The 18,257-nt window shown below is 34.7% G+C and overlaps 1 protein-coding gene across 4 annotated transcripts in view; it reads left to right on the top strand.

Annotated features, from left to right (window-relative positions):
• LOC112057664 (voltage-gated potassium channel subunit beta-2) overlaps window positions 1-18,257 on the top strand; it is a 49,844-nt gene that overhangs the window by 6,446 nt on the left and 25,141 nt on the right. For all 4 annotated transcript variants that reach the window (XM_024098158.2, XM_024098157.2, XM_024098156.2 and 1 more), the window contains exons 5-6: window positions 898-1,009; window positions 2,963-3,101. In XM_024098158.2, coding sequence (XP_023953926.1) covers window positions 898-1,009; window positions 2,963-3,101 — 251 coding nt within the window. The remainder of the gene's footprint in view (window positions 1-897; window positions 1,010-2,962; window positions 3,102-18,257) is intronic.

The following is an 18,257-nucleotide window of genomic DNA, read 5'->3' as shown; positions in this document are numbered from 1 at the left end:
GAAAAATAGTCTGATATTTTGACGCGACAATATTCTATTGAAAATTAGGATGGTTTTTTGATATAAGTTAAAATGAGGCGAAAAAATTAATATTTTAAATCAAATAAATTACAGTGTATTTGGGACATAATAAGGTAAGCTTTCACCAAATTTCGTAGAAAATTTTTTTTTTGAAAGAGATAAAAATAAAAATCCAAAAGCTTGGTTATTTGAATTTTTCACCTAAATTTTGAGGTTATGTGAAAAAATTGTGAATACAAAAGTTGTAGATCTTTTTATTACCTACAACTTTGCTATTTAATCTTTTTCCATAGGACTTGTAGTTTTTCCAGAAATAAAGATAAACCATTTTTTCCCCTTAATCATTTCCCTTCACTCCCACTTCCCGAACTCGGATCGACTGTAATTAATTTTTCCTTTCATTTTTATCATATTTACTCCTTTTCTAATGGATTTCATGCTACTTTTATATTTTTTTAGTTTCAAAAATTATTGGTCTAATTGTAGGAACACACAGTTTAAAAGGCCATTTTTCGACAATCAAATGCATAGGAACGGTAAATTTGTATTAAAATACACCTTGTAAAATACACCATGTAATACCTATATGAGAGACCGATCAAGTACATTGGTTTATTTTTTAATTTAAACTATTGCGAGTCTATTTATATTACAACGTAACCCCTTACGTTGCCTTAAGTCATATGACCTGGGTCTTGTGACGCAGTGCCAGCCAAACTGCAAGAACCAGCTCATGATTAAGGGCACCGTATGGGTTCGAAACTAGTCGGGCATACTTTGACATTGTATAACGTGAGTTTTATTATAAATTTAATGACTATGGTCTTTTGTTATTGTTAAACGTATTAAAAGATTCTGATATTCTTGGCAGTACAGAATGTTCTGAAGAAAGCCTGCAGCGCACAGTTGACTAAACCACAATCGAGTCATAGTATCAGCGACAATGAAGGCATATTTATAAACCTTTCCCGTTTGGGATCTTGTAGAGGTAAGTAAACAGTGACCATTATTTAATCTAGTACCTAGTAATAAATATTTTAATAAAAAAATTCAACTGACTTTTTTTAATTCAACCTGGGTAGGTATATTTTTGTGTTGGAAGTCAAGTTAAACTAAAAATCGAAAAATAACATCGTATAAATAATATCTTCTGATCACATTGAAGCGGGGCCAAGCCAGTGATTAAATCAAGCCGTTTAAATTAAAAAAATACTGTAGTTCTTTCAGAAACTAAAACACGCCACTGAAGTGGCTTTAGCCATTCGTTCATAATTAAAACTTATTCAAGGTAAAAAAAAATTAAAAGTCGTAAGAAAAAATATAACTTGGTCACCATAGAGATATTTTCAAAACTATTCAAATTAGTTTTAGATAATTAAGTAGGTGTTGTATTTATTTTGCGTTTTATTTTTTAATTACGAGATAACCTGTAACGAAGCTATGCAAAAGTATTCAACTAATGTGAAAGATAAGTACACCTACGAGTACGAGTATAATATAAATAATGAATATTAATACCACCCATACTTAAGTCATAACAAATTAATGAATGTATATATAACATACTAGTAGGTAAATTAGAAACCACTCGGATACGTGATAGTCCAGTGGATATGACCTCTGCCTCCGATTTCCGAGTGTGGTTTCGAATCCGGTCCGGGCAAGCACCTCCAACTTTTCAGTTGTGTGCATTTTATGAAATTAAATATCACGTGTCTCAAACGGTGAAGGAAAATCGTGAAGAAACCTGCTAGAGAATTTTCTTAACTCACTAGCAGGTGAAGTCTGCCAACCCGCATTAGACCAGCGTGGTGGACTATTGGCCTAACCCTTCTCATTCTTCGAGGAGACTCGAGCTCAGCAGTGAGCCGAATATGGGTTGATAACGAAACCACTCGGGCAATTAAAGATTCACGCTCATCAGTTGTTGTAACCAAACCCATTGCTTTGGTTGCAGTAAACAGGGTCACTCACTGCAACAATCGGCAGCCATTGAATACAATCAATATTAATTAAATAGCAGACTCTCTTTTTCTGAAATACCCTTTTATCTTTTATCCTCGGGGTTCATTAGTCAAATGAATTACAGATTATCTAGATTAAAGCGCAAGCTTTTCTCCGTAATTAGATGGAATAAATGGATAGAAAAAGGAATATTGTTTGAACTCTTAAAAGGAAAGAATATTTTATATAATAATATTCTTTATAGAAATTTCAAATGAATAGGTACAAGTTTTAATATTTTTGTAAATATTGACTGGTGCTTAGCGATCAAAAACATGCTAATGCGTTAACTACACAGATTTCGATTGTTCGATTGTGTAGGTACTTAGTTCTAGATAAGTTTTGTAAAATGGTGATAAACAAAAAAAATAAGCCTTGGCTGAATTTGTTGTAGGCTCTTTGCGCTTTTGAAATATCAACTTTTCGACTTTAATTAATTAATTTTTAATTTGAAATTAAAAATCAAGATTCTCGGTGAATACATATCATAGCCGAGTACTAACCGCACTAACCACAGTAGGTATACACATACACACACAACTGTAAATCAACACAATATAATTTGTGTTGATTTGAAAAAAGCCTCTCACCAGCCAGACTTGGACCAATTAAGAAAATCTGAATCGGCCCAGCCGGGCATCGAACCGAGCACCTCCGATTTGTACCTAGTCGTACAACTGCACCACGGAGGCCGTCAAAAATACTAAGGGAAATCATGCTAAAACCAAATACAATAAATTGAATATGTATCCCACGAAGCCTATAGCCTATGTGTTTAGCTGAAACCACCAAAGAGTTGCAAATAAACTTCCAAAGGCCAAGACTACTGGTTTAGGACATAACGAGTACATTTAAGGATCTAAATCATAACTACTCGTAAATGTAAACTCATGCTACTAAATAATATGATAAAGATTTTTTTCTTTATTTTTTCTAGACGAATCAATAGATAGCGATGGATGTTGTGAAACACCGTGTTGTGTTAATGTTGAAGAAACAAGAGCTTGGAGAGCTTCTGCCAACGATGTCAGTCCTTCAATCAAAGGAGACCTCGTCAAAGTTCCATCGTGTCCAGGGTAATGTACAATCAGACTATACAATAGGCTAATATATGTATGTAGGCTTAGTGTTATGTTACTAGGTTAATAGTGACACAATCAGGCTCATAGCTTGTGAAAAGACAATCCAAAACAACCAGAAGTCAGAAAGTTTTTTGTAAATATAAAAGTATCAGTATCCTTTAAGCAATTTGTTTACTGCACATATCTGAGAAGACATAAAACAAAATCAACCTAGTTCCATCGATATATATTAAAAATTCATATACAAATCATTTCAAACATAAACATTATTATACTTAATTTTTTTTAATACATACGACTTCTAAACAATACCATACCCACGAAACTACAAAGGGAAAATAGTAAATTGTTATACAAGGGACTAAAACGACCCATTATATACGAGGTATTTTTAGGGCACGAGCCGAGGCGAGTAAGGCGAGGACCGCTAAATAAAAATCGATTTTATAATGGGTTTAGCCCCGCGTGTTACACTATACTTTTCACTACCATTGCGAGAAAATAAAATAATTCAGGAAAGTATTAAATTTAATTAAAAATTAAATGTACAAAATGTTACCTTCTGATCAGTTTGAAGGCGGTGCCAATCCAGTGTTATGTTTTAATTAAAGCCATTTCTGAAAGAACCACAGAAATTTTGTAATTTAAACGGCTTAAATTAAAACATCACTGGCTTGGCACCGCCTTCAAACTGATCAGAAGGTAGCACATAGGTAAGATGTTATTTTTTGCTTTTTAGTTTAGGCTGATTTTTGAGTTGGAAGTCGGTTGAATTTTTTTTATTAAAATTTTTATTAAACAATTATCTCCCATGTTTACCCCTTATACCTACGCAATATTCAACTTCACAGTAGTCGGAAATTAAGTTACCGGGTAAAAGCATCTCCCATAACATCCAAAGTTGTAGCATTTTGTACCTACATTTAATTTTAAAATAAAATAAAACATTAAATACTGTACCGATTTATTTTGTTTTCTCGCAATCGTATTGAAAAGTATTGTGTGACACGCAGGGCTAAACCCATTAAAAACTCAGTTTCTATTTCGTTTCTATTACGTCGTTTAAAATGGGGTTTTTAGCCCCTTGTATAACGATCTACTATATAATATCGGTGCCAAGCCCGTGTGGTGTTGATTTTAGTCATCACTGAAAAAACACACAAAATAAAAAAAGAATGTCTGAGAAACAAAAATCTTAATGATAGGTACGCCTTGTATTAATAGATCAATGTCTCGGCACCTCCTCCAAGTGAGGTAGTAACTAGTAGCAATGATAATTGGGATAATAGTGAATAAGTATTTTAGTTTCATCAATAAATGTAATCAATTAAATTCATAGTAAATTCATCCCAACATTCTCCCTTTGAAAGTCGAATCTTTAGTAAATGCTTTCTTATTGGTAAAATACACTACTCAGCAATCAGATTTAGACTGTGAATCTGTAATATTAATCTTCTAATATAATACTTAGGTAAAGTTTGTGGTATGTATGTATGTATGTAGTATGTGGTTTATGGGATCATATTTTATCTCTGGATCTACTAAACCAAATCTAAAAAAATTTTAACGTTAGAAAGCCACGTTATTTTTGTCAAAGGCTATATTTTATCCTTGTATTGTCATGGGAACGAGAACAACGCTGGTGATACCGCGAACGACGGCGGCGACAGCGAGTTTATCCTAATATTAATAAAAGAGATAAATTTTCCGAGGTTATGGGGGCGATCTCTGGATCTATTGAACTTATTTTGAATGTTCTTTTACCAATAGAAAGCCACGTCATTTGTGAATGTCTTAAGCTATATTTTATCTCTATATAACTACGGGAACAGAAAATACGTGGATGAAACCGCGGGGCTTTTTTTTAAATATTATAAAGAGGTTATAAAGTTTGTTGTAGTATTGTAGAGGTAATCTCTGGATGTACCAAACCGATTTTGATAACTTTTTTATTACTAGAAAGCTCCTTTATTTGTAAGTGATATTGGCTATATTTCATCTTCATTTATTTATTTATTTATTTATTTATTTATTCGGAAGCCAACGTTGTATACAAAAAAACTAATGACTAATTAAACATAACATGCATTAAAAAGTAATATGCTACATTGTACACCCCACTTACAGGCTAACTCAACATGCGTTTATTTTAATACAATTCTTAATTTACCATTAAAAAAAAAAGAAACAAAAACTAAATCTACCTACCACTAAAAATAAAAAATACGAAACTAAAAGAAAGAAAGAAAAAAAAATGTAATTACAACAATAATAATGGGAATTAACATAAGAAATTACATTTAAAACAAAAAACAGAATGCATTTAAAGTGCATTATTCATCGACATATGTTTTTAAACTTTACTTTTAAAAGAATTAGAACCGCTATTGAAAATATCCAGATTTGCCATTTTAAAAATATTATTATACGATCTCACTATTCTTTCAATAGGAGCATTTCTTATTCACATGGAAACGGCAACTACGCGGGTGGATAAATAAATTTATCATCCCTATTTTCCTATCCTTAGAATAGATTATTTTTCAAACTAATATGGGATTAAGTTTAAAGTCCTAGGTATCTAATAAAAAGGATTTATGAAAATCAGACTACACAAACAACATTTATTACATTAAAGACTTGTTACTTGTCTACAAAATCACCGCAAAAACTGAGGCGTTTTCAGCTACTCCACTGGGCGCACACCGGCACAATATTGTTTACTTTTTTCAATATGGCTTTGCATACATTTAGCCAGTTATCAAGTACTAATTTATATCAAGTAATTTGCCCTATTAGGACGAAAGTGGTCAAATATAGTCCATCGTCCATCGTTAGCAGTCAGTCAGTCGTAGTCAAGTCACGCCATGCTTTAGTAAGACGAAGACCTTACTAAAACTTTTGCTTGAGTCCACCGAGAAAATCGAATTAATCGTTTAAAACACTTTTGTTTAACGTTCACTTCACTTGTGCACCTTTACAGAACTATATTGATTATAATGCATTCTACATTATGAAATAAAACTCTAAAATGTAGCAAATCAATGAAAATAACACGAGAGCTACATGTAATCCTACGATTCCCGCCAAACTGTTCCCGTGTTTACTGTTTACATTTCACTCGCTCATATTACAGAGTTGCCCGACTGGCAAAGATAAGTAAAATAGATTAGTAGAAGGTACAATTCTTCCAAAGTTGTATTACTAATAATTATGTTTTCAAATTATATGGATTATTGATAAATTTAAAGGAAAACTGTTTAAATTTATTTTATAGTCTGGCAAGTTCGTTGATGACACTCCCATGATATGCGAGCGACGGGGGATAATACTGCGCGGGTGTGAAATCATGCGTGCGGGGCAGTCAGGTGCATGAGTCGTGGGTTTCATTCCTCGCTTCACGCCCCCAGGCCCACGTGGACCATCGGGAGTGTTACGAACGAAGTTGCCAAGCTATAAGTATAAATATCGAATGAATAACCGGCCAAGTGCTAGTCAAAATTTAGTAACTATTTATTGTTAGTACTTCATAGTGATAGATATTGCCCAGTTGATATTATTGTGATTTTCATTAACTTTACAGAATACAAAAAATGCGATTTTTATTAATTTGATCTTAATTTTGGTAGCTAACATACGTCAAAGTTGGTGAAAAGGCCGGCTTTTCGGGTCATTTTCTTACAGATGGTATTTATTTAACATCTGATATTTTATACTAAGACTGAAAAAAAAGAAACTATTTCTACGATTATGTAAAAAAACACCATATATTTTAATATTTCGTCACATAGAAATGAGAAACATTAAAGATAAATAAAAAGTCAATCGAAATGTACTATTCCTAACTAGTGACCTACCCCTGCTTCGCTTGGGTGCTATGTAAATACTAATATGGGATAGTGTAAAGTGATTAATAATATTATAATGATTAGTATATATAATACGTAACCTTTACGGCACCGCGCCGCTGATTGCTGCCCACCGGGGTGAACTTACGGCCCGCCAACTGCTAGGAACAGCCAGTATGCCACATTTTTAATCACTGATATATTTTTTGTACTATAATATTTATGTACCGAATAGACAGCAGAAGCGACTTAATTTTAGACTGTTTTTTTTTAATCGAATTTAGTTCGAATAGCATGTCAGCCACGACAGGAATTTCGTTATTTGGTCTTTCTGTGATTGCCACAACGCGTCATGTGCATTTTTATTATAGCCATAACACGAATTTCGCCATGTTGATGTTTTACTGTGACCACAACGCGTTATGAGCTATTTTTCCGCTCACTGAGCGTTTTCGATCTTTAAGCGTAAATAATAAATGAAAAATATGCTAACAAAGCTATTGACGATCATTACTTTCGGAGCTACAGGGATTTTTAAAGGGTCTTAAATGTATAATATGCGGCGCTCCCACGGTTCGCTAAAGGCGCTGTCACGAAAGAATGACGTCATCGCTTTATGAGATCAAATGTAATGATCTATGGGCATCAAAGCAAAATTACAAATATCTTTGTTGTTTGTGCACATATGTTTATACTTCACATATTGATTGAAAAATGTCACATTGAATGTACGGAGGCTGTTAATGTATGAATTAATGTTGTGTTTCAGATCTTATTATGTTAAAAAAAATTATTTTATTTTGAAATTTTATTATCTTATTTATTTTACAAACATCCCGAACTTTGTTTTTTATGTATTAATTAGTTAATATTGACTTTGTTTATTTGAATGTCTCATGAAAATCATAATATTTAAACCTGGTCATCGTCCCAATTGTTAATAACATCTTATGAAATATATTTCAATATGACTTAGAAACAAACATACGAGAATCCAAATTCAAAAGTTTTAGTTTGTTCGTCACCATTTATGCCTATAGTTTCGATTCTGGCGTAATAATCTATGACGCACGTTATTTGTCTTGTTACACTACACTGTAGCTAAATTAAGCGGTCCTTTAACAACTGCATATGCAATATAATAATAATTTACGCAAAATAAGTGTAATATTTATGTACTAACATAGGGTATGTAACTCCCTGACCTTTAAACTATAGTTTTTACACTTCTTGAACGCACAACACGGCATTGTAGACAATATTTAGATATTATTACACTCAACTTTCAACGTCTGCGCTCTTGCTGTTTACCGTGCGGTTAACATTTAGTTGTATACAATTATATACACTATTGTGCGCCTCAGTATATAATATAATTGGACTACCCTATAAAAAGTTATGCGTGGTTTTACTTTACAGTGAATAGGTATACAATCAACCATCCACTGTTTTCCTACCCATAATGTTGGATTTTTTTCCAAATTTATATGGGACCTAATTCGAAAATTACTCAGTAAAAATTTACACATGTTCATACATTAAAAAAAAACATACATACAGCCGAACGTAGAACCTCCTCCTTTTTGGAAGTCTTTCTTTAATACTCGCAAAAACAATTTAATAAAAACATACACTTACCTCAAAAACAAAATTTTTAAAAATCTACGTCACAGCTACACAACGCGAGCACCAGTGTTGCCAACCTCAAACTCAAACAACTAAAAAACACCAACTAATATAAAGTAAAAAAGGCTTATTCCATGTTTTTTTTTTGCTGATATTTGCTGATTGCGTGATTGACACCTGCTATCCGTCGAGAATGACATATTTTTTTGAAACTACTAAATAAAATTCAAATAATTTAAATATTAACGCAACAAACAGTCCAAATAGAAACAGTACAATGAATACAAGATCAAGAAAATATGCGACGAGTTGGCAGCAGGACCTGCGCACGAAACAATAACTTCAACGTCGACGTCGCCGTCGTCGTCGGACGAATTTAAGACCCCGCTAACATCTGCGGGGATGTGACGCCCACTCCAGTACGGACAAAACATCGTGGTATCACCACACGACGACGGCAACAACAACAAGAACAACAACACCAGCAGGACGTCGATGATGTACCGCTACCGGAGAGCTTGGAGCAAGAGGGGCTGCGGGCTCCTGTGAGTGTTCCCGCTACCGGTGGTGTAGTGCGCCGCATGCGATGGTCTCGTCCACTCAATGAGAGCGCGTACTATGGGGCGACAGAGGGAACTAAACTTACATTATATCTACTGTGGTACCGGTCAAGGCTGCGACTATCGGATCAGGTGCGGGCCTGGTCGGATTCAGAAGGCCGCATTCTTAAGACGGCGCGTATTTTGAGAATTTTGAGAAGGTTCCTCACTCTGGAACCCTGAACAACGTTTGCTTGGACACTCTAATGTCCCGCAGGGGGGAGAGGGGTCGAATGGTGTTGAATTGAATTTTTTTATTATTGTTTTTTATTTTGTATAACAACAATCAAAGTATTATTTTTTTTCACTTTCATTTTCAATTGCCTTATCTATTACGTAGTTAACAAAAAATGTTTGGTGAAAATAGGAATGAAACAGAAAACATGGACATCAATGTGAAAACAGCAAATCTACTTTTTAACCGACTTCCAAAAAGGAGGAGGTTCTACGTTCGGCTGTATGTATGTTTTTTTTTTAAAGAGTAGGGTTGGTAACACTGGCGAGCACTACTGTTACATTATTTTTCTCTACGGATCTAACACTTCGCCTGAACATTTTACATAAAAGTAAATTTAACGGAGAAGCGAGAGGGAGTATACAAATTTACTTTGGAAACGACTGAGATGGCTATTCTCCACGTTATTGCACGGCGAACGCAATGTCAAATGAGAGTCGACACAAGCAGTTCGCGTTCAAAACTTATGTTGATTGGTCGTGTCTATTGGCACGTGCGCAAGAGTGAGATCGCAGCGCGATCTGACGTAGCTTATTTTTACAAACATGAAGCCTTAGGATTTCAGTGTTTCATGTGCTTTGAATGCCTGCGTCTTTGTAGAAATTTGCTCTGTGATACCTACCAGGTAAGAAAGGTAACTAAAAAAAGTATTACATAGCTTATATTCAAATATAAAAATAATATATATAAAAAGCAGCCATAATAATCAGAATCAGAATGTAATTCTGAAGCAGTATTAAAAGAGTCAGACATGATTCATCATCATCATCATTATCCACTCATATTCGGCTCTCTGCTGAGCTCGAGTCTCCTTTGCGGATTGGCAGACTACACACACGAACGAGAATTAAGAAAATTCTCATATGTGCAGGTTTCCTCACGATGTTTTCCTTCACCGTTTGAGACACGTGATAATTAATTTCTTAAAATGCACATAACTGAAAAGTTAGAGGTGCATGCCCCGGACCGGATTCGAACCTACGCCCACGAGAATCGGAGGCAGAAGTCATATCCACTTGGCTATCACGGCTCTTACGGCACCAAAAGTTTAGTCAGACACTATAGACCCATTTATAAACCGATTTGGATAATTCTTTTTTTTTTCTGTGTATCTGAGGTGATCCCATTATCATCATCGTCATGTCAGAACTTGATGCTGGGCTGGACTAAAGTTTTGGTCAATGAAAAGTATTTGACAATTTTGATACTAGTTCAGAATAGTATTCTTCAATATATATATATAAATCAGCCATGTGAACTTAAGCTACTTAACAAATGTTTTAGTTACCTTTATCACCTGGTACCTGCCCAGGTGTCACAGAGCTAGTCTCTACAAAGACGCAGAGAATTCAAAGCACATATGGGGCGCAGAGAATTCAAAGCACATATGGGGCGCTACTGAAAATCCAAGGTTTCATCTTTATCAAAATATGCTGACGGCCTCCGTGGCGCAGTGGTTTGCGCGGTGGATTTACACGGAGGTCCTGGGTTCGATCCCCGGCTGGGCAGATTGAGATTTTCTTAATTGGTCCATGTCTGGCTGGTGGGAGGCCGTAGCTAGTTACCACCCTACCGGCAAAGATGTACCGCCAAGCGATTTAACGTTCCGATACGATGCCGTGTAGAAACCGAAAGGGGTGTGGATTTTCATCCTTCTCTTAACGAGTTAGCCCGCTTCCATCTTAGACTGCATCATCACTCACCATCAGGTGAGATTGTAGTCAAGGGCTACTCAAACTTGTAAAGAATAAAAAAAAGCTCTGTCAGATCGCTCTGGGACCAAGCTGGTCTAGTACTGACGCCCACAGCTAGCGATCGATCCATTATTCGATAGGATAGGTAGGTACACAACATTGTAATACAGGCAAATCCCTTTCCGAGATTTTCGAACCCTGATTAGGTTTATTATTAGCGAGACTAATAATAAACCTGGCTAATAAGTTGAGACTTAAGTTAAAATATTAATTGAAAAATCTTTTAGGTAGAGTTGAGAATTTCAACATAAATGTAATAAATAAAAATTGATAGACTAAGTCTTATATTATTTTTATTTTTAGACTTTCTAGTTGTAAAAGAATTTGCTAAGTCAGTTACCCCTACAGCAACACAAACTATACCTCTTTATAATTTTAGTATAAAGTGTCAGTAGATAAAGAAGTACTTACTTATATCACACAAAACTATATGATAATACTTGGATGGGCACCGACATCAAAACGATCAGTAAATAACACATACACATGCGACGTTAGTTTATACTTATTAGTGAAAAATTTAATTACCACTAGAACCTGTCCCCTTATATTTAAAGCATACTCATAAGTTTTTCGAAGCGTAACTACTCGTAGCTAGCGCTGGTTGTATTTAAAACGTGATATTTTTGTATCATCTAATGACAATATTACAAATAATATGTGATTGTGAAGATAAATACATAACAATATACATATTAATTATTATTTGCATAATCTACCTATAGAGAGCCGTGACAGCCCACACAGGTGTGGGTTCGAATCCGGTACGGGGCATGCACCTCCAACTTTTCAGTTGTGTGCATTTTATGAAATTAAATATCACGTGTCTCAAACGGTGAAGGAAAACATCGTGAGGAAACCTGCATACCAGGGAACTTTCTTAATTCTCTGCGTGTGTGAAGTCTGCCAATCCGCATTGGGCCGGCGTGGTGGACTATTGGCCTAACCCCTCTCATTCTGAGAGGAGACTCGAGCTCAGCAGTGAGCCGAATATGGGTTGATAATGATGATGATGATAAATCTATCTATTACTTTTAATAAAACTATAACAAACAGGTCCAAGTGCACAGTACACATTGACAATATCTTGAAAATTTTAATTGTAGAGATTGAAGTATAATGTTGTACATATGTTTTTTGTGGTATAATTGATATTGAAGCCAAAAATATTTTTTGTCTGTCTGTCTGCCTGACTCATTTGTTGACCGGCCATCATGCTGAATATACTGGATGAATTCAAATGAAACTGGCAAGATTTGAGATTTTTAAAGCTAACGCTTTTGCATTACATTAACTCAATCGAGTTTTTGTCACACCGTTACATGTTAAGTTAAAAAAAATGTGTATTTATATTTAAATAAATAAATAAAATAAAATAAATAAAGGACCAAGGGGTATCCTCATATATAAAGACGAACACTTATGTGTTTGTAATAAAAGAAAATGAACTTTAATAACGGTTACATAGAGTAAACTTTAGTTAGTGCCTTGAAATAAACAAGTTGAGTGCTAATTAGTAAAGTTTACTATATACATGAGCTCTATTAAGTCTCCTTTCTTTCAATATAAATTAAATTTTCTCGAAAAACAAAAGATCACCAGTGGCAAATGGAACTTTTACGAAAGAAATCTTTAAGTATATCTGTGTCTATAAAAAATAATAAGTAATTTTAAAGAATAAACAATTTTCAGCTCTAAATTAGGACAATAAAGTTCTTTTTTCCAACACTAAAGTATAACATATTTATTATTTTCAGTCAACATGATAATTTCCAATAATGTAAGAAGTTTTTTAGTGCGCTATTTACACGCCCCCGGGCACGGAGTGTTTAAAACTAAATATGACCGAAGCGAATTCCATAGAATTCATTATTCCGTGTTTGTGACCATAATACGAAAAAGGTTAGAAGTTACTTTTCGTCGCGAAAATAAAATCAGATGGAGGCGAAATAGTGGTTGAATGGGTTGTATGGAAAGTCCTTCATGTAAAAATTTGTATGAATCATCATCATCACATCAGCCGATGGATGGCCACTGCAGGGTAAAGGCCTTTTGTATGGACTTCCAAACATCACATTTCTGAGTAGCCAGTATCCAGCGAACCCCTGCGACATATGTTCCAGTTAGGTAGGTCCAATTTCAATTAGATAGATAGATAGATATACTTTATTTGCACATCACAAAGACAAATACAAGTGAAATTAAAACATATTAAGAAGAGATCAGCATACAAAAGGCGGCCTTATCGCTTAGTAGCGGTTTCTTCCAGGCAACCTTCGGTTTAGGAAAACATTAACAACAGTTAAGGACATCAGCAGTCGTAAAACAAAAATAACCATAGTATTAGTAATACACATACATACAAATAATTTACATCCTAATACATAAATCGCTAACTATGGGCCTCATAAGGAAGCTCAGAATCACACAGCGGCTGACATGTTATTGTTTATCTAAATAAAAAATAATGTTTAAAACCTATAACCCGACTACATAACGACGACTACTAAAAAGAACGAAACAAGAAAACATTTCAGATTGAAATAGATAAATGCATAGGAACAAAAATGAGAGAAATACATACATACATACATACATCCATGCATCCATACATACATACATACATACATACATGCATACATACATACATACATACATACATACATACATACATACATACATACATACATACATACATACATACATACATACATACATACATACATACATACATACATACATACATACATACATACATACATACATACATACATACATACATACATACATACATACATACATACATACATACATACATACATAGACTGCCAAAATCATTACCCTTCCTTTTGGCTTCGCCGTAGTCGGGTAATAATAAAGTTAACTTGTGGTATTGTTCTTTGAATTGTTTCTTTAGACTCGACTTCGAAGAAGAACTACAAAATAATTTCAAAACAAAACAAAAAAAGTAATTAAAATGTTTCCATTTTATTTTTCCCCCAAAAATCATTTGAATAAGCCATTGTTTCTTAAGGTTTCATTCTGTTATGAAGTTGACAAGGCACATTTATACCCCGAAATGTGTGCCCCTTATTACGTAATAAAGTGCAAACGATACGCGGAGCGATGAAAATTCGACAGCTTGAAGCGATGCATAAGACATCATGACATGCACCTACCCCTGTAAATCCCTGAACCAATGATATAACATCAAATTAAAGTTTATAACACGGGTTGGATGAAAATGGCTCAACGGAAAATCGTTTTATTTTGTACGAGCGGACGCCCGCGATTTCGTCCGCCCTTAATCCTCTTTAATCCAACCCTTGCAGTAGTAGGTATCGCTGTAAAAATGGAATAACTTCTCCCGTTTTTTCAACATTAGCTTCACTGCTCTGCTCCTATTGATCGGAGCGTGATGAAAAGTAGACTATATATAACCCGCCCAGGAGACTGAAGAATAATTGTACCAAGTTTCATTAAAATCCGTCGAGTAGTTTTTTGTTTCTATTACGAACATACAGACAGCCAGACAGACAAAAATTTTACTGATTGCATTTTTGGCATCATTATCGATAACTAATCGTTCGTTATCAATCCATATTAGGCTCACTGCTGAGCTCGAGTCTCCTCTCAGGATGAGAGGGGTTAGGCCTTAGTCGACCACGCTGGCCCATCGCGGGTTGGCAGACTTCACACACGCAGAGAATTAAGAAAATTCTCTGGCATGCAGGTTTCCTCACGATGTTTTCCTTCACCGTTTGAGACACGTGATATTCAATTTCATAAAATGCGCTCAACTGAAAAGTTGGAGGTGCAAGTCCCGGACCGGATTCGAGCCCACACCCCCTGGAATCGGAGGCAGAGGTCATATCCACTGGGCTATCACGGCTCGATAACTAATCACCCCCTGCTAATTATTTTATTTCATTTACAGAATTGACCTCTTTACAGATTTATTATAAGTATAGTAGATATTAAATAATTAATAATAATTAAAATTTAATGCAATGATATAATTATATTTAATGTGTAAGTATTTTTTTTTTTCAAGTTTTTATTAAATGTATTTTGAATATTAACATCCTCATATTAATATGAGGATGCTAGGGCGCGGTCCTTGACGTGATGCACTCCCACACACTGCGGGGGTAGTTGTTGGATGCTATTTACGTGTACGGTTCTGAATAAATGAATATACCTTTAACCTTTTCATTTATATGGAACCAAAGCGATACATAAATAGAATACGTTATTGTTACTTCTCGATACATACTATTTCATATACTTATATCTATTTAACTAAGTATACAATTATTTATATGATTTGGGAAGACATTTTAGTATTTTGGAAAACGATAAATAAGTTTGGGAATTTTACGTAAACATTATCAATTGAATATAATAAACTTAGGAAACCTGCACAACATTGACAATATTGTATGATATTGTCAATATTATTGACAAATTTTAGAGTAAATGTTTTTGCCGAAGGATATTGAATATATTAGACCTTGAATAAGTTCCCACTGTTTTAATAAAACAAATGCTTTATTTAAAAGCTAAGATATTATTTCGAGAGGTATAGGAAAATCAGGTCAAAAAAACCTATTCATCATTTGAGTTTCTACGAATCAACCCACTTTTGTGTATCTTCATTTCAATGGAGGGCTGCTTTGCCAGATATGCTGGACTCGACTGGAATATATATTTATTGAAAAGAGAGATATCCGGTGAATACTGCGGGTGGGGTAGAACTTCCCCATAGGCGATTACAGCTAGCTAGGCGAGAACTTATTCGAAGTCCTTTGTACAATTTATTGAAATTACTAACATTCTAACCCTACACTTTACTTGACTTGCTATAACTGTGTGCCTGAACCTCATGACATCTTTTTTTTTTTTTATTCTTTTACAAGTTAGCCCTTGACTACAATCTCACCTGATGGTAAGTGATGATGCAGTCTAAGATGGAAGCGGGCTAACTTTTTAGGAGGACGATGAAAATCCACCCCCCTTTCGGTTTCTACACGGCATCGTACCGAAACGCTAAATCACTTGGCGGTACGTCTTTGCCGGTAGGGTGGTAACTAGCCACGGCCGAAGCCTCCCACCAGCCAGACCTGGACAAATTAAGAAAGTCTCAATCTGCCCAGCCGGGGTTCGAACCCAGGACCTCCGTCTTGTAAATCCACCGCGCATACCACTGCGCCACGGAGGCCATCAAATCTTTTATTTCAAATAAGCTTAATTTACTAACACTTTTGAAACGTCAACTTAGACTATTCGTAAAAGCCCTACCACCGGTTCAGAGGACAGGTTCTGCTGAGAAGAACTGGCTATACTATATGGCTAACTCAACAGTAGCTGTCAAATCATCATTCTTTACAATGTTAATTTGTTATTACATAGTATAGGAATATTAATATGATATTTATACAATATATTTTAGTAATCTATACTAATATTATAAAGCTGAAGAGTTTGTTTGTTTGTTTGTTTATTTGATTGAACGCGCTAATCTCAGTAACTACTGGTCCGATTTGAAATTGAATTTGAAAGTGATTGGCGATTGAAATAAGTGCACAAATGTACCGACAAATATAAAATAATTAATTGACGATAGAACGATTTACAGATTTTTATTAGAAAACACTGGCAATTAAATCTTAGCGCATGGATACACAAAGCGGTTTCATTGTCATTGATGATTTAACAAAGACAATTTTACAAAGGGGTGAAACGTTTAAATTTTACAGTTAGAATTCTCATAACAGTAACCGCATAACCGCAATATTAGAATGTCATGGTTCAGTATCTATGTTGTTTTGTTTGCTTTTGTATTATATACCGTGATATATCCCTTTTGGAGGCTCCCACTGAAAACCAGCGCTGCTACTAACTGCAGTTTCATGGTAAGTGGGAGACATGTTTTTTTTTTTTATTTATTTTTTCAAAAAAAAATTATTTGGTCACTAGCCCCGCGGTCTAACCCGCGTAGTTCCCATTCCCGTAAGAATACAGGGTTAAAATATCCTACTTATATTATAAACGCGAAAGTTTGTATGGATGTTTGGATGTTTGTTACTCTTTAACGCCGCTACTACTGAAGCGATTTGGCTGAAATTTGGAACGGAAATAGATTTTACTCTGGATTGAAACATAGGCTTTACTTTTTATCCCGAAAAAATCAATGGTTTCCCGAGATTTGCGAAAACGGATGATTTTGATGATATGAATGTTTGTTACTCTTTCATGCCTCGACTACTGAACCGAATTAGCTGAAATTTGGTATTAAGATATATTATAGCCTGGATTAACATATAGGCTACTTTTTATTCCGGAAATATCCATGGTTCCCAAGGGATTTGTGAAAACTAAATTCCACGCGAACGAAGTCGCGGGCGTCCGCTAGTAGCCTATAACACTCAGAAATACCGTGGCTTTCTATTGGTAAAAGAATTTTCAGTAGTCGGTTTAGTAAATCAAGAGATTACCCCCTAGAACACAACAAACTTTACTTCTTTCTTTATAATATTATTATATCTATTCAGATAGTAGTTATCCATTTAATTTAATTAATTTTCGAGTCACTGTAAAACTGATACAAACAACAACAAATGGTTCCAATCGCGAAGCAACAACAACTGTACAGTCTAAATTAAAACTCACGATATCTAAAGATGTTTCAGTAATTATAGACAATATTTATAGACTGGAATTCAATTTTCACAAATCCCGCGGGAGCCGGGATGAATAGTAGCCTATGTGTTAGTCCAGAGTAACATCTATTTCCATTCCAAATTTCAGCTAAATCGCTTCAGTAGCCGCAGCGTAAAAGAGAAACAAACATACTTACACACTTTCACACTTATACACACATAAACTTTCGCCTCTATAAGTGTGATTAAATAAATAATAATTAATAACCAGACGCTTAATTACAGTAAATTAACATTGTTTATAACATAATCCCCTACAAGTATATAAATTACACAAAGCTGTTTTACTAATAGCAAATGGCAAAAATATATATATATATATATATATATATATAATGACAAGCCAACGCCCCGCTGTTGCACCGA

This window comes from Bicyclus anynana, chromosome Z, assembly GCF_947172395.1.
Source record: "Bicyclus anynana chromosome Z, ilBicAnyn1.1, whole genome shotgun sequence".
NCBI classification, from domain to species: domain Eukaryota; kingdom Metazoa; phylum Arthropoda; class Insecta; order Lepidoptera; family Nymphalidae; genus Bicyclus; species Bicyclus anynana.
The sequence above is the reverse complement of the archived record's forward strand: the minus strand, read 5'-3'. Positions and strand labels throughout refer to the sequence as shown.